Below are 25,307 nucleotides of genomic sequence, written 5' to 3'. Positions count from 1 at the left end.
CTGTAGTAATGATATTAGTATCAGTAATAATAACAGTAATAAAATTATTAATGATATCAATAACAGTAATAAGCAACAGTAACAGTATTTGTAGCATTGATAACAGTATAAGCAACAGTATTATTAAAATAAAAGTAATGATAACAACAGTAATAGTAGTTGTAGCAGCAGCAGCAGTAATAATAATAATAATAATAATAATAATAATAATAATAATGACAGTAATAGAAGTAAAAGTAATAAAATAGTAATAGTAGTTGTAGCTGCAGCAGCAGTAATAGTAATAAATCAATAAAAGTAACAGTAGTAGTAGTGGCTAGTAGTAATGACAGTAACAATAACAGTAATTGTAATATTTATAGGCAGTAGTAACCATGATAACAGTAATAATATCAGTAATGGTAAAAATAATAGTAACATTAGTATTAGTAACACTGGTAGCACTAATAGTTTTAGTAGTGATAGTCGCAATAGTAAGATCAGATTTACTGTAGGTAAATAACAAATAAAAAAAACATTTATAGAATACATGTACAGTATTTGTTGTAATACAGTGTCTGTAGTTGTACTGTACTACTCGTACTGTAGGTGTAGTGTCTGTAGTAGTTGTAGTTGTAGTAGCAGCATTAGTAAGATGAGTATTTATAGTAACACTAGTAGTAGTAACAGTAATAGTAGCGGTGGTAGTAATAGCAGTAATAGTAACTAATAGTGGCGGTAACAGTTGTTAAATCAAATATTTCTGCTAATTCTTTGTTTAGGTCGCCTTATTGTGATTAATTCATGCAAATAAAGCCTTTTTATTTATTCTGACAGGACGAGCCAATCACTGGTCGGCCATCATCGGAGCGTCACACTCCAAAAATTACGTGCTGTGGGAATACGGAGGTTACGCAAGTGAAGGAGTGAAACAGGTAGCTGAGCTCGGCTCGCCCATCAAGATGGAGGAAGAGATTCGACAGAAGGTAGGGAGCTACACAATGCTGAAGCGGCACTGTGTATGTGCTGTACGTACTCATTAGTAATTGTGCTATACAGTATTGTCCTCTCGGGCTGGCCGGAGTCGTTGGGTCTGACTTCAGGTTAGTGCTTAGTCTGTAAAATGTGAAGATGAAGTCAGCAACATTTTACCATAATGTGTGTTTTGCTGGATAAAGCTGCAGTTTAATATTCAGTCAATTAAGCTTTTTTTTTTCCCCCTGATGAGTAAAGTACATCGTACACTGGTGAAGAGAAACTGCTGCTCTTGACATTTCTTATTCTAATGCTAATTTACCTGACTGCAAAATTCATTATCATAAAGGGAAAAGCTTGTATTGATGAATCGAGATGAAGGCAGTGTGGAAATACTTCAAACTACATCTATTACTAACATTATATAACATACAGTAGCTACAGTATGATGGCTGAGGTTTAGTGTTTGTACCGTACACTAAACAAGCTCATATTTTTCACAGGCTTGATTTTCATCATTATATCCCGAGCATCCTGGTATTACTGTATCAAACTTTCATAAGGTTACTCGTTTTGGCATCAACATGAGATTATTACGGATAACGATGCTGAAATTGCAAGAGGTGTTCAAGTCAAACCAAAACTTGTGATGAAGTATTCTGAATATTCAGAGAAGATTTTAGGCAATTGGTGCAAACGATCAAAGGATGGCACTTAATTTATGAATGACTAACCGAGCCAATTAAAGGAGTTCCTGGGAGGCCAGGGTTTCAGACCTAAACCAGTCAGTCTGATCATAGCTCTAGCGTTCTGAGAAAGCCTTCTACATCGAGGGTATTTAAGCACAAGTAAAACATTGGGATAAGTGTATGTATTAGTGATTACATAAAGATTATATAGAGAAATAAAGTAAGTTTTAATAAACAAATAAAATAACTTTCAGCACTGTGTTCTTTTGCACAGTGGGAATGCACCTGTATGTGTTCTGGCAATAGATTACAACATGCAAAGTAAGAGATGAACTTTTCAATTATCTAGCATTATCTGTAGACTTTTTTTGTGCCTTTTTTGTCCCTCCACTTGATACTCAGTGTCTGCTTTAGTTTATTTCCTCTCATCAATCAAAACTTATGTCCAGAATGTCATTTTGTGCTGTCTGTTCATTAGCAGTGGCAATATAAATACATCGCTTTAAAGGAGAAAGAAGAGCCTTTTATACAGCGGAAACATCACTCCAATCGAGAACACATCCAGATAAGTATTAGATCTCCAGGATGATACAGCTCGGTGTGTACGCCGAATTGGAATGAGGCCATCGCGGGCTTTCAAAATTGAGTTCCTTTGATTGAACGATAAAGGAGTGTGGATGAGGTGCAAGGGAACTAAATTGAATTAAACCCCAGAGAGAGCTCAGCTTGAAGCTCTCGATATCGTCACCTCTATCTCAGGACCTGTTTTTAATGCTTTTCACGTTTTTTTTTCTCCTCCAGCTGCCATTTTGTCACTTTTTGGAAGGCAGAGAATGAGAAAAGTGGTGTTGTAGACCTTGGGTCTCAGAGGAGGCTATTACTGAATATTACTCGCTGTCAATAGTGTGGGTTAGAGCATCACATCATACACGAGTCACTCATATCTCCCTGGGACAAGGAGAGTGGGGAGGGCAATCGAAAGTAGGAGCTGAATTCATGATCACTACTAACTCATCACCTTGAAATATTGTGTGTTCATGAAAAGTTGATTAATTCATTCAGCTTTCACAAGAACCAACACCTCTTGCGATTAAGTTTAGTAACATGTGGCAATGAATCAAAATAAAGTTTTTTATTATACAACAGTAATTTCCAACCGACTAATCTGATTGGATTAGAGGCGTTCCATAAATAATGATATGGAGCGTAAGATCCTTCCGGCGGTAAAACACTACATTGGTGTCAGAAGTGGGATGGAGTCCGGGCGCACTATCAAGGACCTACAGAAGATCCAAATAGGCCGCCGAGTGGCAAAGCAACTACCAGGGCGACCAAAGCGGAGCGGCGAAATTAAGATTCCGGCACTGGATCTCAGGACGGAAACGGATCCTGGAACGGACTCATCGAGAGCCTCAGTGCCAGAGCAAGCTACAGCTCCGTGTGCCGTCAGCCGGCGAGGCGAGCTGCAGCTGTGCCTTCCCTCCTACAACGCTGCCGTCGAACCCTACGCATTCTTTGTGCAGGTAGAGCTAGCCGTCGACTTGTCGGGCTGGTTCCTGGGTGCTGGAAGGCCTCCGGGCCGGTGAGCGGAAGGACTGGTCAAAGCTACGAGAGTCGCTCCACCTCCGGTTCGGCGTGAGTGACCGTAAAGAGGCAGCGTGCGAGGAGCTGAACACCCCCGTGCACCCCCCGAATTCTCCCCGTGCAGTCCTCCGGGCTCTCCGGGGGTGATCAGCCGAAAGCTACAAAGCTAACTAGCCTCTGACGCAAGACTGAATCCCAAAATCCCTATCTAACCCCTGATCAAGGGCACTATTTGGTGAGTGGCAAAGGGATTGCAGACCCTATCTATCTTTCCATTTAATGTCATTTTGGATTCAACCCTGGAACCCGGGAGTGAACGTAGCTGATATCCTAACATATATACTGTATATACGCTTTTACCAAACACCATTTCACAATCACTATTATATATATACTGATTCCAGCTGTAGTATTAGAACCTTAGCAGAGTTGTTAAGATGATCTCTGTATGACTTTGGTGATGTTATTGCACGGTTTCATTTAGCCCAGGTCATGTACGTGCATCGCTACGTTGTCTCAGCTGAAGTGTAGATAGCGGACGGCACACGGAGTCGCAGCGATAGCTCGTCTACCGCGTGTCTGATATCAAACGGCTTAGGCGAGGAAGCGGAGTTATAGGAACGCAGGCAGATGTGTTAGGATCTATATCTGTGATGATGCGCGCCTTCTTGACTGAGAGCTGAACTTGTCTGTTCTCTGATCATCACACTGAGACAAGGACAAATCGCGGAGGGACAAAAGAAGCTTTATGTATGTCACCGGTGTTTCTGTGATGAAAGCGACGCCGTCACTCAAGCTGCGCATCTGTTGTGGTGTAGAAGTAACATTGTCATCACCTTAGTTACCTCACGTATCTAAGACAGAAAATAGAGATATGAAAGCTTTACCTTCGAGTTGAAATGCAGCACACATGAAGTGCGCTTTTATTTCATCAACGTGGTCTAATTGCAGTAAAAAAGAAAGAAAAAAAAACAGACAGCTAAATCCAATAAAGAATGAACGATAGAACACTGATAACTCGTATGTTAGCCTTATTACTTTTTATTTGGCTTCAAAGGAGCTCGTATTGATTTGCTCTCCGAGTGCGCCCCGGGGAAACATGCTAATTGTTCTGATGAAATCATTTTCTTTATTTTCTTCCTCGGTGAGTTCTGAGATCATTTCTTAATCTCATGGGAAGAGAAACATGAAATCGAAAAAAGGCAGACTTCAGTGGGTTCATCGGGGTTAAACCGGGTTAAATAAATATACGGAATTTACAAACCTGACAAAGTTTAAAAGTTAAAGCAAAAAGGGCAAAGTATTGCTTAAAAAATGGAATAGAATAAATTATTTTTAATAATATCTTGAATTCTTCTCTTACAGAAAACAAGCTGTTATAAAAAAAAAATAATAATGTAATATTAATAAATAATAATAATAAAAGCAAAAGTAACTCACCAGTAAACGCATGGCATATAATAAAAGGCAGTATCGTGCTAAAGTGAAAAAAAAATAAATATATATATATATATATATATATATATATATATATATATATATTATTATTATTATTATTATTATTATGATCAACAAATCACCACTATTCAAAAGGTTTATTTATGGAATAAACAGCAGGTTAGCACTAGATCATCTCAAAACAGCCTTTCGATTATTTCCAGCATGGAGAGCTCTCTGATCCGGTCTTATGCAACATGTCCGACATTATGACTGCAAATTATTAATGGAACGATCATCGACTATTCTCCACTATCCTATGATTCCACTCTGTATTTCAAGCAGTCAGTTATAAGCCATAATAATTAAATTTAATTTAATGACCAAAACATGTCATGTTGCACGCTTTCTCTGCTCACCCTGAGCATCCGGGCAACCGCGGTGTAGCAGGAACACACGTGAGGTCTGAGGAACGCCCGTGTGTAGAACGGTGAGAACTGAGCATGCTCACAACACAGTTGTGTAAAGTGGCAGACGATGTATCTCAAGGTGACCTGCTATACAGTGTGATTGTCCTGAAAAAAAAAAAAAAAGTCAGCTTCTGGACTGGTACAAGCCAGTGTGAATAAGTGTGTATGTGTGTGTGTGTGTGTGTGTGTAATGTATTCTGTGTGTAGTAATAATGAACGTTGATGGGATTTCTTTTCAGGAAACGCAGCTCATTGTACCATGCAGTTGAACGGGTTATTAATCGATCATTGATTGTATTACTCAAACCCATGGTGGATGAGCTCGAGGATACCTACTCCTACATGTTCTGCATATTCTAAACATTTCTTTTCTTTCTTTTCCTCAGACACAAAACTGGGGGGGGAAAAAAACCTGCAATATTGTGTTTGTCTGGTTAAAGGAAAAGAAATCACAACAACAAACTCGTGCTCTTTGTTTTCGAGCCAAAGATCCATTAAAGGAGTGTGTCGGTGTCCCCCGGCCGGCGTTTCTCTCACTCCTGTCGGAGCAGCAGTCAGTAATTTGTGAATGCAGTTAGCTATCAGCTCGGCTCAGTGTGGCGCTAATGAAAAGGCTGGTGCGGTGGCAGCTTTAATAGCCGCCCGCACCGTGTGTCAGCCTGAACCGTCGCAGGACGCTCGTCTTCCTCTGATGGCGTGTGAAACTCTCCGTGTCCTCTAACAGTGGGAGAGGAAGGTCTCACTTTCCTGCAATATGGATGACAATGAAACACCACAGGCTATGCTTTTGTTCAGACAAGGCTTTTTTCCTCTGCATCGGTTTGATAGTCAGCATCTTAGTTGGTCTGAGTTCTGTCTCCTTTGTGTTTTTGTCTGGGTAGAAAGTCAATGTAACACTCAAGGCTGCACGCGTGTTATTGTGGTACAATAATGGTACATCAATGGTCCAGTAGCGATACTGAAATGAATACTTTATATCAGTCAATCAGAGGCATAATGGACAATTTTATTATACTAGAGAATTATACCAGAGAATAACCAGAAAACAAAGTAACAGGCTGAGTGTAGCGCTGAGCACAATGCTACCACCACCATGCTTCACTACTGATTACAAAGGTCGGTTCTCTTTTAAAATATAACAGTTTACACTAAAATGTTTTTCTCATCAGGTCAGAGATCCTCGTTTTTGTTTTCAAATGCTATTTCACATGGCTCGCATGGTTTTGTATAGTGTCCAGGCTGTTTGGTTAACAGCTTCTCTCATCCAACCTGTTCACTGTTTTAGGTCCATTTCAGAATCACCCTCCAGTCAGAACAAAGAACGTCTGTCTCGGTCATGCGTCGTCTTTCAGAGCACAATCTGCGTTTGATGTTTTGACACATGTATCTTGAAGGAATGTTCACACACGGCTCTATACTCAAACCTACGTACGTTTTTTAAACAACCAAGTGGTGACCCATCACCTTCGAGGAAGAAATGTGGTCAGAAAAACATCCTGAATGAGCCTGATGGGAGGCTAATCAGGAAAAAAAAAAGCTTTTATTTGGGAGAATAATGCACTGTGAAGCATTGGGACTAGATGTTATGGTCTAATGAGTTCAGATTTGCCCTGGTACAGAGTGATTGGCGCATCAGGGTAAAAAGAGGCGGATGTAGTGATGCTCCATCATATCTTGGGCCGACCATACAAGCCACTGGAGGAAGTGTTATGATCTTGAGTTGCTCAAATCTAGGCTTAGGAAAGTTATGTTCCCAAAAAATCAAGTCAGCTGACAACCTGAATGTACTGAATGACCAGGTTATCACATCGATGGATTGTTTCTTCTCTGATGGCATGAGGCATGTTCAAGATGATGATGAGAGCGCTTCCGGGAGAATGAGACATCATTTTCACACATGGATTGGTATATTCTTGGAGTCCAGAACGTAGCCACATTGGGATGTGCTGGAGAAAGCTACTGTACACACAGCATTCCCAATCCCCCATCATTAATACAAGATGTTGGAGAGAAACTACCGTGAATCTGGATGTAAATAAATGTTGCCGTGGCTGTGATTAAAGCAAATTGTCAATGTCAATTGTGAATTCTTCAACAGATTTTTCTGCCTAATTCTTAAAAGAGGTGGATTCTTGGTAAAGTCATGAAGATATCCAGAGCTCACGCTACATGCTTGTCTCCTTGTGGCGATTGGCAGCAGCTTCCTGCATCCACGAGAGACATTACTCGGCCTCCATGTCTGTGCAAATAGTATTGATCTCATTTATTCCATTTTATATCCTTTTATCTCTCCCCTTCCTCCCTGGAGCCTCTTTGATCCCCTCCATCAGGAGTCTCCACAATCCTTTCCAGGTTGGGTTCTTTATACTGCAGAGATCAGAGGAAATTCCTTCTCTTTGTGTAGCTCCATTTGTTTATTTCTTTATCCTCAGGGATAGAACAGGATTTTACATATGGACTGATTTTGAGTGACAGGGGACAAATGCTAAAGTGTGTGTAAGAGGGTCAAATGGGACCTATTATTATTATTAGTAGTAGTAGTAGTATTAGTATAATAATTATTATTACATCCGGGCCGAAGACATTGAGGGAGCAAAATTGTAGAGGGATTTTTGATATTTTAAATTGGTCAGCCGTGACAATGCCTTAAACTTATGCAGAAAAATTATTAATAACTTATTGTGTGAAATCATGTTGAGTGACATCACACTGAGCGACATCATAGGTGATGCTGTTTTTGATGTGCTTGGGCCCGCTCATTGTTGCTTGCAACTCTATTTATTATTATTATTATTATTATTAGTAGTAGTAGTAGTAGTAGTAGTGGTATTATTATGTTGATGGTTGGTGTGTTAAGTACAGTTATGTTATAGGAAAATAATTATCAGGTCAGAGTGATGTAACTTTTTTACATTTACCACCTAAAGGTGGATTATTTTTCTATTACAGCACATTTTAAACCGGAACATTTTATTAAATAAAGGATTGTACTGTATTTCTCACCAACGAAACAAGTTAGTTCCTGTTATCACTTACACGGGTCAGCCATAACATTAAAACCACTTCGGTTTTAGGTGCCACTGGAGCAGTTCTGGCCCTCTTCTGTCCGCTCGGCACGTGACTTCACAGGACTTCTGGGAGTGTGCTGCATGGGGTCTCTGGTACCAGAAGATTGGCAGCAGATCCTTTGGGAGCTGTGGGTTGCCGCGTGTGGCCTCATGGATCGGACTCGTGTGTCTGGTGTATCTCATGGCCGCTCGATCGGATTGGGATCTGGGGAATTTGGAGACCTTGGGTTTTTTGAAAGCTGGATGCGGCAAGCTGTGGTACACTGGGAATTCTGGTGCCTTTCAAATTAGAAATTTGTGCTGCGTTGGCATTTCTGTGGGATCGGACCAGGCAGGCAGGCCTGTGGTACCCGTGGGCATGGGAGGACCTTGCCTGCTCGTGATCCCGTCATCACTTTGCTGAAATATAAACTGATAAGTTCTTGTTCAGTGGTCAGAAATCTTTAACACATTAAAATGATTTGTTGTAAAATGATTCTTATTATTTTACTTAGATGAGAAAACAAAAAGAACTAAGACTTCAACCAAACGCGATAAAGTTAAATCTGCGATTTTAAAAATGTTCTCAGAACTGTTTCTTGTTTGTGTATCTATGGCCTCCAGTTTGGGAATTTTTACAATGAAACGTGCCTTGTGTCATGCTAAAGAAGTACACACACACCAACACACACCTGAGAACACAGGCACACGTTACAGTGGGGGATTTGAATTACTATCTAAATGCAAAACACACATTATCTCGTGGTGCATAGGCCCGGCTGAGTACGGCTATTGTAAAGTGGATTGATTGCTCTGGACCGCTGACCTGTCAACATTGGGAAGGATCATATTTGTAAAGAAGTTATCAGCATTGCCATGGCAACCCATCTTGTGAGCTACATCAGGAATAGCAATCATCAGTAAGTGTTTGGCTACGACTTCACATTTTATTAAAGAACCCGGGTGTGTTTATGAGGAAAGGCATTTTGCTGTTGCTGGCACCGATGTGTGGATTCATGCAATCATTTCACAACAGCTTAGAGATTCATGCAGTAAAAATAATCTGCCGAGAGCCATAAATCGTATCATGTGTTAATGATGTTAATCGACGACAATATTCCTGTGTTTCGTTTAGATTTTCAAATAGTTTAGCCTCAGGGACTTGTGGTGTTTTTTTTTCCTGCACATCGCTCGATATTAATGTTTTATTTCGGTCAACTTTGCACTCTTTCTTTAGAGTGTGTCTGTTAGATTTAACATAAAATAATCTCATATTAAAAGAACTAAAAAAAAAAAAAATGAATAAAATAACAGATGAAGCAGAAAACCTGGATGCTTCCACGGGCAAGAATTTCACTGCTGCTGTAAATAGTTAAGCCGATTTAAAAGCATGCGAAAGTGAGTGACAATGGAAACTGCTGAGCCTTTGTTAGCTTTGATTGCGGGTCTTCCAGCACTTTTTGCTTTGCAGATGTTCACTGGCTCCAGTATTATTTAACTTGATTTTTTTTTTTTTTTTATCAGATGCACTATTAAAATGTATATGTGGAGCACATTTAAAGGGGAGATATTGCATTGTTACAGAGCAGCTTTACAGAAAACTAATGTGTAGTAACAGTTAGTGGGGGAAAAACATTTGCGCCTGGAAAAACCTGGAACTGGGATTAAGACAGCAGCAGCTCTTTAGTGGAACCCAAACCAATCCTAATGAGATTATACACTTAAGCGTGGATGAGACCGGGGCATAAAGTTTAAAAGCGTAAATGTCAGGCTTAGCTTGGGAATCATTGAGAAGTGCATGCTAAAAAGACAGATTCATTTCCCTCAAACATGCAGTACAGTTCCCTGCTGGTGCATTAAATGGTATTCTACTCCACATTATCTCCAAAAAGAAAAAAACATCCAAAATGCATTATAGGTTCAGGGTCTGAGCAGCAGGTCTCATTAGCACGCTAACAAGATTGACTTTATTAAATGTGTCAGCTCAAAAACTCAACTGAGTCATTTTATCTGTGTGTCAGCATCAGGGTCGCCAGATTACGTGTTTTTTTGTCTATTTATCATCTTTGTGCCGTTATGAGGGGTGTTCATGTCAAATAAATTAAACGAATGAAGTGAATGAAGCCATTGACATTTAAACACACAGTGCGTTTATGAGACTCTTAGCTGCAGTGAAACATTTAAACGGTGCAAACGTTTTAAAGAAGGTCAAGGAGGCTCGGAGCCCACTGCTGTCCGCGTGTACAGTCCTGACCTCGCTCCAAGTCATTTTAACATATTTGGGCCATTGAAGGAGTTCCTGGGAGGCCGGTGTTTCAGACTTGAATCAGACAGACTTGATCATGGCTCCAGTGTACTCAAGAAACTTTCACGAGTGAAACACTGAAATAAATGCATTAGTGTAGCAGGTGATTATGGAAATAAAGGGAGTTTTTACTCTCAGAATGGTGCTCTGTAATTTTGCACAAACAAAAGTCTCACTTTAAGATTGTATAATTGAGCTACAGTGTAACTTCTATTATTTTTTGGGCTCTTTCATGTCTGAGCAATGTCTGGGTAGGATTTTGTCAGCTTGATCTGGCAACCCATAGCCAGTATTATGATGCACCTGGATGTCAAAAGGGGTCCCGGTTGTTAACCATGCATCCCCACAATTCTATGCACACATTCTACGAAAAAAACTTGAAATTTGACAGACAGGTCTTTAGATGAATTTACGATGTTTTTTTAATGTTTTTTTAAGGAGCACAGGGAACCAAGAGTGATCAGTCAAGTGATTTCATTTTACTCAGTGTAAATTTTAGTTGATCTGTACAGGTGAGGAATCACAGCTACAAATCATTAAGAATCAATCAGAAAAAATCATCAGCGTTGTTTATTTTGTACAGCTGTGTTCATGCAATTGTAAAAGTCTGTTTACATCCTGGCACTTCTTTTCTACGGACGTCCATCTGATGATTTTTTTTATTCGTGCTGTGAAGCAAGGTTTGAAAATCTCCCAAATCTTCCAAAAAGCCACAGAAGGAGGTCTCGTTATTCAATACTTTGAGAAGTGTTGTCATGGGGTGCAAATTGCATGCTGTTTTAAAGTAAACACAACCTTATTCCAGTTGTGAAAAAAAGCAGCAAGACTCTCTTAAATTCTCTTCAAAGGAAAAAATAAGAGGAGGCCACTGGAGGTGCGGCAATCGTTCTTAACCGTTCTGATCTGCTCTTACACAAGGCAGGAAGAACAATGGATTCCACTTGAGCTCACATTGGAGGTGCATACAATTAGCATGTAATTAGCATAGGGAACGCCCTTAAATATTATATACAAGGGCTGGTGTATGTTGTGCCGCCATGTCGAGGAATTGGAGAAATGCGGTTAAAGTAAGAAGAAGAGCACTGGTGGTACATGTCAATTAAAACCACAAAAATGGCAGAAGATCCACATAGTTAACAAACTATAAAAAAAGTAGTTTGACAGATTGACTGACGTATAACCTCCATCACATTTTTTTAAACAGTTAAATTGGGGATTGTTTTCCGTGATGTGTTTGTGGAACACGTAAAACGACTCAATATCCATTCCTCCATCATATCTCTCCATGTCTAAAGCTACGCCATTATACAGCAAAACACACTCAAGCATCCGACGGGGTGACCAGTTATACCTATTTAGCCCATGAATTATATGACCCAATAATGATAATCCCTCTAAAACATATAATAATGTAAACTTAAATATTCTGTATGATGCATTTTTTGTTTAACATTTTTTAAGAACTATTCCATAGATTGGACAAAAAACACTTTTTTTGGCATTGAAATGAATCACAGAAATGTCTGGGTACAAACAAAATAGAAAAACATCAAAGACACAATCAAAACATCAAAGCAAATTTGTAAATCCTGCGTAAGTATAGTTTAGGAGAAGTTTTTAATGTGAAATGCATAATAATTATAATGTTTTTCAGTACTTTATAGACCTTATCAGTTTTATTCCTGACATTGTTCCTCCACTATGTCTGATCTACACTGCCTTCTTCATATCACAGAACATTTCTTTTATTTCTTTTCACTTTTCCCGCCAAGTATTTTCTGCTGATTTTACTTCTCCGTCCGGATCGTCCGCTCCACCTTCTTTACATAAATGCAAAAACATTTTGTCCCTCTTTCCACCCATCAGTGATGCAGGCTTTTTGCACCCAGCTGTAGTTAAAGGTCCCGAACGCCTTTGATATCCCTCCCCTCTGTGTCAGTGCCATTAGAAAAGGGGGCACTTTGCAGCATGGTGAAACGAGTCTCATTTCATCTATGAGGCGTCCCGAAAGTCTGCGCAAACAAACCTGCGCTGTTCATTCAAGCAAATCTCTTAACCAGGGCAAGAGGCTTTGATCCTCTGTTTATCTCGGCTGCTGTTTGATAGGCGACTCTTAATGGAAGACTACTTTAGTCGACTCCTGAAGCGGAAAGAGCTCTTTCTCTCTCTCTCTCACACACACACACACACACACACACACACACACACACACATAGTTTTGAATATCCTGGGCTCTGATTACAGCATGTGAATGACAGCAGCACTGCAACCCTTTTTAATTAGTGCCTGTTGACTGAGAGAGAGGTCTGAGTAAACAGGATAGTCTGGGAGGTAAAGCATTTACGGTACATGAGTCCATGTGTTTGTGTAAACTTCATAATGATCGTAAACCACGTCTGGATCCTGATTGGCTGTTTCTATAGTAACAGCACCTTCACATGGACCGGAACAGGGGGGCCTGGAGAGACTGGAGAGTTTCGCCTTTATGCTTTTTGTGTTTAAGGTAATGAAGGGAGAGGAAAGAATCTATCTGGTGAAGGAATGGAGGAATGGAGGCTTACAGTCCATTGAACATTAAAAAAAAAAAAAAAAACAGAAACCATTTTTTTTGCAGACTCTCTACTACATTAAACAGTACATAAAATGGATAAAATGTACAGTATCCTATAATTATAATACAGTCTGGTGACATGGTGGCTTAGTGGCCAGAAGTCGCCTTGCACCGCCAGCGTCTGGGTTCGATTCCCGCCTGTGTGCTTGAAGTTTGCATGTTCTCCCCGTGCTTGGTGGGTTTCCTTCAAGTTCTCATGCAGGTTAGTCTTAAAGGGTGTTTCCAAAATTTTCCCTGGTGTGTGAATGAGTGTGTGTATCAGTGTTGACCGGAGGTCCTACCACGGTTGTACAAATGGAAATAAATGCAATGCTCACCATTGGCCTCCACCGGTCCCTAGTTGTACTACAAAGGTTCCTAGTTGAATGAATTGATGGACGTGCTATAATATACAGAACCTTAAAGACAACCCTTTCTGCCATGCTCCTATTGGAAACAAATCAACTTCACCTGTCATTAATTTTTATTATTATTTTTTTTTGCATTGTTGTTTCATTTCCTGCAATGACATGATGCAGAGCATTTTATTTTATACTTATCAGCTTTAAAAGCAAACCCGGAAACGATCCGTCTCCCTCCGTTTCGTCTCCCCTCGTCTTCACATCCTCTCTGTCCTTGTAAACACTATAAAGCCGAATCATTCATGCTGCGTCATGTTTAATTCATGAGCTCCTCTTCATAAATCTGTTTACTGTAATAGTCCGTACCTGTTCTGTTTCCACTATGCAAATGAGCCCTCGACTATGAAGGGCTTCATCCAATATAATCTGCGTCTGATTTATGCAGAGGCTCAGCTTCGCTCGCCGTCGCACCGCATTATGGACTCGTGATAAACCTGGAAGCAGAAGAAAGCATGTGGAAGGGCGACAGAAAGTAAACGCACCCAGGCACTGAGAGCCTCTTGTTTTACTTTTGGAGCGACCGATCTGTATGAATGTTCTCTTACACACACACACACACACACTGCTCAGAAGTGTGAAAAAGCAGTTTCTCCCACTCTCATTACATCATGTTCTGAATTAATACAAAATACACAGATATGATCTAAAACTGCACCATCAGGCTTCTTGCTTGTTAATTTCGGGCCACAAACACGTCTCTTTTTCATTTTTCTTCTTTAATTACACCTGATTCCTCTGTAAGCCTTTTGTCCTTTCTATAACATCTAAGAGAAATTCCACCCAATAGACAAGACGGAAAGGCAGGAGGGATTTATTTCCTATTAGAAACACAAATCCACCATGTCGCTCTGTTATAGACCATGGAAATTACATTTGCCCCTGTGTGTCCGGTGGGTAATTAAAATTCTTTGTTCTGATGCACCATGACTTTTCAAACATTTTTTATGGTTGCACTTATTTCTTTCTGTTTTGTATCTATGAATTGATTCATATTTAAGAGAAATTTGTCTTTTTAGTTATTTTTAGACGTCCAAACGAGTCTCCAGTCTGCAAAACCACTTTTTTCCCTTTTTTTATTGATTTAAACAAGCCAATTCAATTTCCTCTCCTAATGTGACCTCATATCAGAAAAGCCCCCTCCTCCAACTTGTTGCTCAGCTCTGTTGTTCTCTGGAAAGGCGTGGCTCATACAGTAAGTAGTACATTTACATAAACACTAAATCAGCATATTTGGAAGAGGAGTTTGAGGAAATGCATTATCTGCGGGTTATTTCGTCTGGGGCATTAACACACACACACACACACACACACACACACACACACACACACACACACACACACTTTGGAGGAGCTCTGAGATTTAGTAAAATATGGGACCTTTATAAATATTTAATCATTGAATTATTTATTTCGCCCCAGTAGGCAGCTTTAATTACATTTTTGCACTTTTCTCCTATGTCTGTCTGTTTTGTGTTAATTTGAATAGATTTTTTAACAATTTTATACAAAAAACAAACAAATCCATAAACACTGCTAAACGATTGATAGATTATTGTTTTGGCTCTAAATCAGTTGTAGCACTGCCCCGTGAATGTGACTTCATGCTAACAATTGTTAAATCTTCTTTTCGAAAAACAAGACGGAAAAAAAAAGTTCAATTTTAGACATTGCCAACCCAAAACAAACAAAAAAAAACATCCAAACCTTTTGCAGTAATGCTGAAAGTAGAACTAATTATAATGTTAAACAACCTCAGTCAATGTTTTAATGTTATTTGGTATTTGGTCTCAAATCAGCCTCGGTGCGGTTAAAGTCTAATGAGAAACACTTACAGGAAGACGATGTTAAAAACAATAAGAGTTAATTAAGTCCTGACAGCCTCGTCTATGTGGGTCTAACCATAAAGGTATCAAAGCCCAATTAGACATCTGCTACAACACACTGTGTCTCTTTAGCCTTTCATTGATTCGTTCCCTTCACAATAAAACACAGATTTACTCGAATGCTCAGGCTGTTGCACAACTATTATGGGAACCACGCCAGTCTCTTTATGTGGACAAGTTTAATGAACTTGCAATTCAAATTCTCATAGAAAACAAGCCAAACAAGAAGATGACTGAATGATGGATGATCTCTGATAGGAAATGACTGATGGCCCAAACTTACACAGAGCTCCTAATGTTTATGCTAACGGTAAATAGATTTGAACCCTAACCTTTACTATGGCAATACACGGGGAACCTAAAAACTATGCTGTCCTGTTCTTGTAGTGGCCAGATCAAATGTGAATAAAAGTCAACTTAACAACCAATCACTTATCACATTGTTCCCAAAGACCAATCACTGAACACCATTCTTCTCAAAGACCAATCACTTAACACCATTCTTCTTAAAGACCAATCACTTAACACCATTCTTCTCAAAGACCAATCACTAAACACCATTCTTCTTAAAGACCAATTACTGATAATGATTCTTTTCAAAGACCAATCACGGAATACTTTTCCCCTTAAAGACCAATCACTCATCACATTGTTCCCAAAGACCAATCACTGAACACCATACTTTTTACAGACTAATCACTGATAAGCATTCTTCTCAAAGACCAATCACAGATTACCATTGTTTCCAAAGACTAATCATAGATCATTATTCTTTCCAAAGACAAATTATAAATCATCAATAATTCCAAAGATCAATCGCTAATCAGTATTATTCTTAACAACCAATGATCCTTGGTATTTCCTGCCCTATGAATCAGCGAGTCTTAATGAGACTAATCACAAGAAACAAATGTGAACAGTAATCAGAGGAAGAACAAAAACATAAAAAAACAAACGAAAATAAAAAAATTGGGACAAATAAATACTTCTCTTAAATAAATAAGTTCTAGCGTGCTACAATTTCTGTGCCACTACTTCTGCTGTCGAGACCTGAAGAGTGTCGAACATGAAGGGAATAAGAGAAGACATCATGTCTCTCCAGCCAGCGCATTCTTCATCCGTGTCTCTCACTCAGGTCTGAGTGGACAGAGACATTGAGGACGTTCAATTTCTGACTGTAGATTTTTAGGTTAAAAATACTGTAGGGCTTTTTCTTTGAAAAGCTGTTGCTAAGGTTAGATTACACACACACACACACACACACACACACACACACAGACTAGCACAATAAGCGCGCTGTTGTCAGGTTTGGTGCTCTTTAAGAGGAAGAGGAAGGCTGACACATGGAGAAGTGACCTCATTGTAAGAGAAGTGATGGTGAGGACAGAGGACAATCCCAATGAGGAGGCTGATGTGAGACAAGGTGAGAGAAACGATTCAGTTTTACAATTTAGGACAAATCAAGATCCAATTTTGCTAATTATCCAGCTGCAGCAGTGATAGGTTGTTGGTTGGATGGTCACTCGTGAGATATTTTAGGCTACATCACATCAACAGGGTAACGTAACTGACATGAATATGATTATTCTTAAACTTAACATTACACAAATCTGAGCATGGACAAACAGTTATGGTGGACAGAACCAGTCAGAGCAGTGACACTTTTGATTTTAAGGATGAGGGAATCGCTGAGTTATTTGATTTATGCAGAACATTTCAGGTGAATGAATGTTCAGTGTTTCAGAGGACAAATACGCAGACAGAGAACAGTTTTGAAGTAACAAATTATATCCCCAAATTATGGACAAATCCAATCTGAACAGGAAGACGGAATCCTGCAACGCATCACCTTTGTGTCATGAAGCTTCCTTAAGTGAAAGGTTATTTTAATTTAGTTTCTCAGCAAGTAAAAAAAACTTCAAAGGAAGGACCTGTAAAGTTAGGTGTGACTCTAATGAAGTTGACTTGTACCTCCAGGGATTCGAGCCTTGTCTGTGGTCGGTGTACTGGATTTCCATCAGTCCAAAGACATACGCTCTAGGCTGATTCGCGTTTCCAAATTGCATGTAGTGTATGATTGGGTATGAATGACTTGTATGAATGGCTGATGTCTGTGTGTTTGTGCCCTGTGATGACTTGGCACCTCATCCAGGATGTACCCCGCCTTGGGCCCTAAGATCCAGACCACCCTGAATAGGGTAAGCAGTATAGATAACGGATGGATGGATAGATGAATGGATGGATGGATGGAGGAAACAAAATGACAAAAATATTGTAAAGACAAGGAATGTCTCATCACCTGATTTCTCATCATGACCATGTCAGTCTCTGCTCCGTCACCCGAGGTAACAATCATTTAAACAAAGTTTCATCATCGTCTTTTCACTTTAACATTTTTTAAATTTATTTATTTTATTTATTTGATCACATTAAATTGTTTTGGTTTCTGTACAAGGCATATAAGCGCTCTTTTGTCTTTTGATGCTGATTTGACACTCTGGACATTTTGATAACCGATTACAAATGTAGCTAGTTCGGCTTTGCTACAGCGTGTAATGATCCTGAAATTATTTAAATAATCTAGTAAGGTTACACACTTAATCTTTTTATGACTGTATTTATTAAACTGGCATCTATTCGAAGGAACAAGGCAAGTTACAAAACAAAGTAAGAAAATAATCGAATTTTTTTCATATATTTTATAATTGGTAGTCGTGTTTCAGAATCCTGACGCACATTTTAAGTTAATGTCACGTTTTCACCCAGTGCTGCGGCTGCGACGCCCCGGCCTGCCCTTGGATTGCATTCAAGTGCGAGGGGCGTTCAAGTCAAACCAGGACTCTTGGTTGTACTGTATAATCCCCTCCTACACTATTCACTTATCCCAGTGTTTTACTAGTGTTTGAAAACCATTAAGGTTCTGTAGAAAGTTTTTTTCAGTACAGTACATCATAGCCTTAATCAGACTGCCTGCTTCACATCTGAAACACTGGCCTCCCAGGAACTCCTTTAATGGCCCAAACATGTGGAAATGGTGTACAGGTTCTACACAGACAGATTTGTCTCTTCCGCAAGTTGGTGACAAGTTACCTGTCGACATTTAAGGATTGGACAGTTCCACACGCTGAATGTTTACAGGAACGACTGCAGTGGACATCGAGCCACATCGCCCGGGATCGTCAATCACAAATATACAGCCTTCTTTAGAATGTTTTCACTATTCATTTTTTTTAACTGCGGCTAAGAGTCTCATCATCGTACAGTGCTTAAAGTCTTCTGTAAAAAGATGGTGGTGGATTTCTGTAAGCACGGACACCCTCCACACGGACACCCTCCATACGGACACCCTCCACACGGACACCCTCCACACGGACACCCTCCATACGGACACCCTCCACACGGACACCCTCCATACGGACACCCTCCACACGGACACCCTCCACACGGACACCCTCCACCAATACCGGTGATCATCCAGGAAATGCACATTGAGAGTGAGAGCTACAGTAGAACACTTATAAATATCTGGATGTCCACATTAACTCCAGACAGGACGGGTCAGACAACACTACTGCACTTCTTTAGACTCTATCAGCTCAGGAGACCGAGGGCATTTGGAGTGAAGAAGGCCCTCCTGAGAACATTCTTTGACCCAGTGGTCACATCAGCCATCGTCTTTGAATTGGGACAGCAGCTATTCAATTGCAGACAGAAAGACTTGACAAACTTATTCCGAGGTTCAGTCTGTCCTGTGAAGTCCCCTTGATGCAGTGCAGGTGGTGGGAGGTAGGAGAGTCCTAGCCAAGCTTTTATCCCTGCTGGAGGACGACTCGCACCCTGTGCATGAGACTCAGAGAGCACTGGACAGTTCTGTCAGTGACAGACTGCTTCATCCAAGGTGTGTGATTGTACTGTAGGTCCTTCCCTACTTCTGCTGTGAGACTGTACAACCAGCGCTGATCTCAGATTTGATTTAGTTTCTAAAGTCTATTTGTTGTCTATAGTGTAGAAAAAAACACATATTTACTTTTCCCCCCTTACTCTTTACTGTTGCTGCTGTAACTATGTGAATGTCCCCTTATTGGGACAATAAAGGTTGATCTTATCTCATTTTAAACCTCAATCGCCTTTACATCTTCATTCCGATTTTGACTTGAACGCTCCTCGTATTAAATTGAGTCCCATGTGTCTGCACTTACCGAGCCTTCCTGTTTGTTTTGAGCCTATTTCCTGTGTCTGCTCTTTAATTTTGCCCCAGCTTGTTTACGCCTGTTTGTAAATAATATAACCTTTATTTCACTGCTAAAGCGTGACAGTTAAAGTGTATTCCTGAGCAAGCTGGTTTTGTGAATATCCCCATGGTGGAGACATGCTGGTTTTGATAAAAAAAAAAAAAAAAAAAAAAAAAACTATTAAAGTTTAGAAACTAAAGTTTCTTTGTCAACATACAGTATACGGTCCCAGCTCAGTGGTTAAGGCATTGGACTACGGTTCGGAAGATCCCAGGTTCAAACCCCACAACCACCAAGTTGCCACTGTTGGGCCCTTAACCCTCAACTGCTCAGATGTATAATGAGATAAAAAATGTAAATCGCTCTGGATAAGATCGTCTGCCAAATGCCTAGATATAATGAAGCTTTACAGAGTAGAAGATATACATCTCAATATCAACTGTTCAAAAGTGTTTATAAGATCATGGACTTAGAAGGCATGTTTAAACTTTTACCTAGTTATTTATAACAGATTAGTAAAAGAAAATAAAGTCTTCATTATGAATAGAGAAAGTGATGCGTGTCTTTGTAGTGATGCCGAACCACAGGAAGAACTGACCTGTTTAAATGTCCAACAGGGAAGCAATATAAATAGATATAGACGGTGCAAATTAGGTCAGTGAGGGCATTTATCACGTCGTTCCCCGCAGTAGATCTCCTCCTCTGTGTTCTTAAGCTCTCTTTATTGTCAGTTGTACAGTTGTGATGAATGAGCGCGCTGGTCCTTGTAAGCTTACTCACTGGCTTTATGCTCGCAGACACTGAATCGATTTGAAACCCAACCACAGAGAGAGAGAGAGAGAGAGAGAGAGAGAGAGACGTACAACTGTAACTTATCACCTCAGTAACTAGCCGTATTTCATTCTGTCGAAGCCGAAGTGTTCTCTCCGAAGCACACAGAGACTCTTTTACTTAAGATTTATACACTGCCACTTTTCTACCAAAGTTGAGGTTTAAACTCATTGGAAACTTGTGTCAAGTTACCTGGATGCTAATTATTTTCCTATAGCAACATGCTGCTGAGTGTTTTATCTCTATCATATCCAAGGAATTGATGGAAATGACACAAATACTGTATTACTTTTCAAAAAGTCTTTTAGATCTTTTGTCAGATGTTCCATAAGTCCTGTGTCATGACAACAGTAAAGCCTCCTGAGAGCATTCATGTGTGAGGTCGCTTCTCAATCAAGGAAGTGGGCTCAATCACAATCTTGCCTAAGAACACAACCATGAGTAAAGAACGGTACAAAAACATCGTCCGAGAGCAACTTCTTACAAACGATCAAGAACATTTTGGTGACGAACAGTGTCTTTTCCAGCATGATGGAGCTCTTCGCCATAAGGCAAAAGTGATACCTAAAATTTTGGGGCCATGGCCAGGAAACTCCCCAGACCCTACTCACATTAAAAACAATCCTAAAGAGAATAAAGTTGATTGACAGCGTGCCAGGGTGAACTGCAGTGCTCTTGAGAAAGGAGGATCAACACTACAAATACTAACTCTTTGCATAAACTTGATGTAATTGTCAATAAAAGCTTTGAAAATTTTGTAATTTACATCTAACAGCTAAAAAACACAAAAGTCTTTTGGCCCCGGGATCTACTTTTATTTTTATCTACTTTTAATCTATTTTAATCTATGTCATGCTGTAAAACATCCACAAACAAATCAGTTCCTTACGTCTGAATGTTACAAAGCACTGACACTGGAGACTCCTTCCATCATTGAACCTTCTTTATCACCATATCACTGATTACACATGCTTAAAACTTCAGTGTTAATACAAACCCGTGAATTAGAGTCACACCACTTTCGGACTGATTTGATTTCACACTCGAAAGCACTATTTTATGACTCGAACCTCACCCAAGTAGTGGACGTTTTCCCTTTTTTCAAGAAGATTAACATAATCCTAAGGCTCTTCTGGGAAAGTATCTGTTTTAACTGGTTACTGCTAGAAGCATTTTAGCCCGAGCCATTTTTCACTCCCAGACTATTGGCTACGCTCTCGGCGTGATTTGTTTAGGAGCAGCTTGCATTGAATCTTTTTGCCACTTGGAAGAAACAACGAGCCCCAAAGGGACATTTTATCACCGGATTTTATTGCTCTGGAAACTTTAATGTCGATTCTCACTCATGCTGGTCCTATAGTATTTAGATATGAGAATTTATCTAATTTATATTAGAGGAAAAAGAGGTATGGGATTTTTTTTAATTGGGTTCACTAGTAGTGTTTTTTTTTCTAATTACTTCCAATCTCAGATAGAGAGTGAGTGTTATTTCTTGTTATTGGAAAATATGAATGAATGAACACACAAAACATTTATTATATAGTGAAGGTCATAATGATGTCATTAAATCATTAGCGAAGCTGGCTAGACTTAATTTAAATTATGTTTAAAACAACCCATTTGACTGGTGTAATGACGTGTAGTTACTCTTTATTACTCCAAAGTTGATTGTTTTCCTTCAAGTTAACTCCTCTTTTTTCCTTTTTTTTTTTTTTTTTTTTTTTTACATATGTCCAGTTTATATTCCTAATTAGCAAATACTATTGTTTACTTTCTTATCCACTTATCTAACCTAAACTGTGATTTTATGCATTTTTACACTTTCTTTGCCAATGGTGTGTTTACACTTACACAGTCAGATCTAAAATAAATAGCTTAAATAAATCCACAGCGTGGCATTTCAGTAAACAGAATCACAGGACATTATTTATTACAGTCAGCTTCATACGGGCTTTAAGTTTGTGCCCCAGTGCAAAGAGATTAAACTCTACATATTAATGAGATGAATTAATAATGAGATATTTGCATGGTAATTAGTGGTAATGATCTTTTTAGCGTGATGATTAATTTCACAGGGCTCGTCTGTGAATCAGCGGGGTCTCAGAGGGGATTCTGCTCCAGCTGTTGCTGCTCAGTGAAGGTTGATATCCACCTTCAACTAAAACCATCATTTCATGTCACGTTGTTCTTGTCTCAGGCTCCGTCTGGATGTGTATGAGACAGACTGTACTGTAGCTCCGACCCTCACGGTTTACAAAAGACCATACCGGTTTTGGAGATCTCACTATACTGTATATGCAAATGCAAAACAAAAATAAATAAATAAATAAAAAGTTGAGCTGATGATAGGAATTGATAGAGATGAGGAATTAATTAAAGTTCGGTTATCTTATCTTTTGTGTGGCAATTCACTGACTCCAAAATACATTTTTTATTCATATAAAGTATTCATTTAGATACAGTGGCACTTTGGCATATGAATTGAATCCGTCCTGAATGTTTTTAAGTTTTTAAGGTGAAATTTCTGTATTGTGAAATGTATTTCCCATAGGAAAGAATGTAATGCAGATAATCCGTTCAGCCACCCAAAATATTACCAATATTACCAATTTCCAACACTATAATGGTATTTTTGCATATAAAAACAATCAAAACATTTAGAAAAAACATGTAAATTAAGTAAAATGTGAAATAATTAGACATTAAAACTTACTTAACCTTTATTTATGATTCTCTCTTGAGAGAAACCAAACTGAAAGCGGCTCCCTTTTCTTCTTGCTACCGTCCTTGATAACATTCTTGGGACCCGTGGTACAACCTTACTGGTGTTTGTTTGGCAAATTACGCAGAGTTTCACTTAACAATTTGTTATTTGTGGCCGTTTCTATAATAAGGTACCGCAGTCTGTTTGCAGTTGAGGCGTTTAAACATTGCGGTTCCTCTATAATAATACAATCGCTCATCACCAATATTCACAGTTACGTTTGCTTTAAATAATACCAAATTCTGAAAAAAAAAAAAAAATCAGATTAGGATATTTATAAAATTGTGATACAAAATCTCAATACAAATCGAATCGGCACCCTGGCATCATGACAATATCGTACCGGGTGATTCACATCACTAGTCCTGTAAGTGAGCAACCCAACAGCTTAAACATTCATTTAATCATCTATTCATCTCCAGTAACCATTTTTTCTAATCGACATGATCATGGTCATGGTTGTGGTTGGATAAACGTCTTAAACTCTTCTCCCTCCCTCTCCTTCTCTCACTCTCTCTATCCAGATCTTTGACCTTATTGTGGTTTGTACAGTAGATATGAATTAAGGAGCAGAACAGAACAATAAAACACTGATCCATGATGTTTATTTTTAATTGTTAATCTTCTTTATGAGGGTATAAGGATGGTAGATGGTGTGGGTATTTAGTCCGCACCTATTTTACGAACCGTCAGCTGATCTCACCGGTGCTTGCTACTGTATGTTCTGCTTCCTTCTGTTGCAGCTAATTCAGTCTACGCTAAACATTCCTCCCTAACCGGCTTTCACAGATAATTTTACATCCTCTTTTTTCTTTCGCTTTCCCTACGGCGAGAATCTGTTCTACATTTGTTGCTTGAAACCTTCTAGCTGGTGCTAGATGAAAGCTTTTCCTTTTCTGAATGGGAATGTAAGCTTGTGTAATTTGGGCTTTAGACCTCATTCCCATATCCGAACAGGAATCTGGCTGCAGTGTTGGGAACAGACAGAGAAAATAGTGAACTTTACTGTTTTAATTGGCAATCTTAATTTTTTTTTTTATTAAATGCAATAACGATAATAAAAATAATTTGTTATGTTGTTCAATGAAATTGAAGTATTATTTAGTATGAAGTCCTTTATTCTTTAAAACCTGCTGGATCCGGCTGGACATGAAGTCCAAAAGACATCCGCAGTACGCTGGTGTAACTCGCTCGATCCATGCCTGCGTGATCACCTCATGAAGATCATGTACAGAGATTTGCCACACGATTCCCGTGATTTAGGCGTTTTTGTGCCGAGATGGACACACCTGCTTCCGAAAGTAAAAGCCACGTATTTGTTCCGTTTATTACCTAAACCAGCTGAGTGTAATCTGCGCACATCTTCAGCCAGATAGGAGGGAACTAATTAGTGACATCACCCGTTCAGGTCAAACGTACAGATAGAACTGTAATTAGTGCTGCACCGATTACGTAATTATGTAAATGTGTCTGCTTCCGCGGTGAGCGCTGATGCATCTCAGTGTTTGTTTTTGTCTCCATTTTTTTTTTTTTTTTTTACAGAAGCGTGGTGGAATATGAGACTACCACAAAAATCTGAACCCGGTCAGCAGATCTTATAATGCTTTCAATGCTGTGTCAAAGTAAAATGGGTCACACACACGCGCACACACACGTGCATGTTAAAAGAAAATATCCCTGTTCTCTCAGTCTGACCTAGAAATGATGCTGCATAAGCGTGTGTTAGACTGAGTTTAGTCTGAGTGTTGGTGTGTTTCAGTCCCTGAGTGTCTCGATGCTCCGGAGCAGATGCTAACGGCGAGTCTGGCAGCGCTGCTTGTTCTGTTTAAAACTAAGCGACGGACAGAAGAGTTCCAGTGTGATAGAGTTCATGTTAAAATAAGTGATAAATATCTGAGTTTTTAATGGGAAGAATGCAGCCTGTCCTTCCTTTCTTGCTTACCTGTACTTCCTTATTCTTACTCTTGCCTTGAATACTACTTAAAGTTCTCCACTGTTCTTAAATTCCAGGGTTTTCTAACCTATAGAATAAAGGTTTTGCCTGTATATTGGTCAGAACCCAATATTACACTGGAGGACCCAAAACCAGGCTGATTTTT

The 25,307-nt window shown here is 39.3% G+C and overlaps 1 protein-coding gene across 1 annotated transcript in view; it reads left to right on the top strand.

Moving 5' to 3' along the window:
• Window positions 1–25,307, top strand: part of spon1a (spondin 1a) — a 96,144-nt gene that overhangs the window by 27,917 nt on the left and 42,920 nt on the right. Inside the window, exon 6 of the mRNA XM_053500032.1 lies at window positions 817–965. Within this exon, the coding sequence (XP_053356007.1) occupies window positions 817–965 (149 nt within the window). The remainder of the gene's footprint in view (window positions 1–816; window positions 966–25,307) is intronic.

The sequence above is a fragment of the Clarias gariepinus genome, chromosome 7, assembly GCF_024256425.1.
Source record: "Clarias gariepinus isolate MV-2021 ecotype Netherlands chromosome 7, CGAR_prim_01v2, whole genome shotgun sequence".
In the NCBI taxonomy this organism is placed as follows: domain Eukaryota; kingdom Metazoa; phylum Chordata; class Actinopteri; order Siluriformes; family Clariidae; genus Clarias; species Clarias gariepinus.
This window is presented reverse-complemented; position numbering and strand designations above follow the sequence as displayed.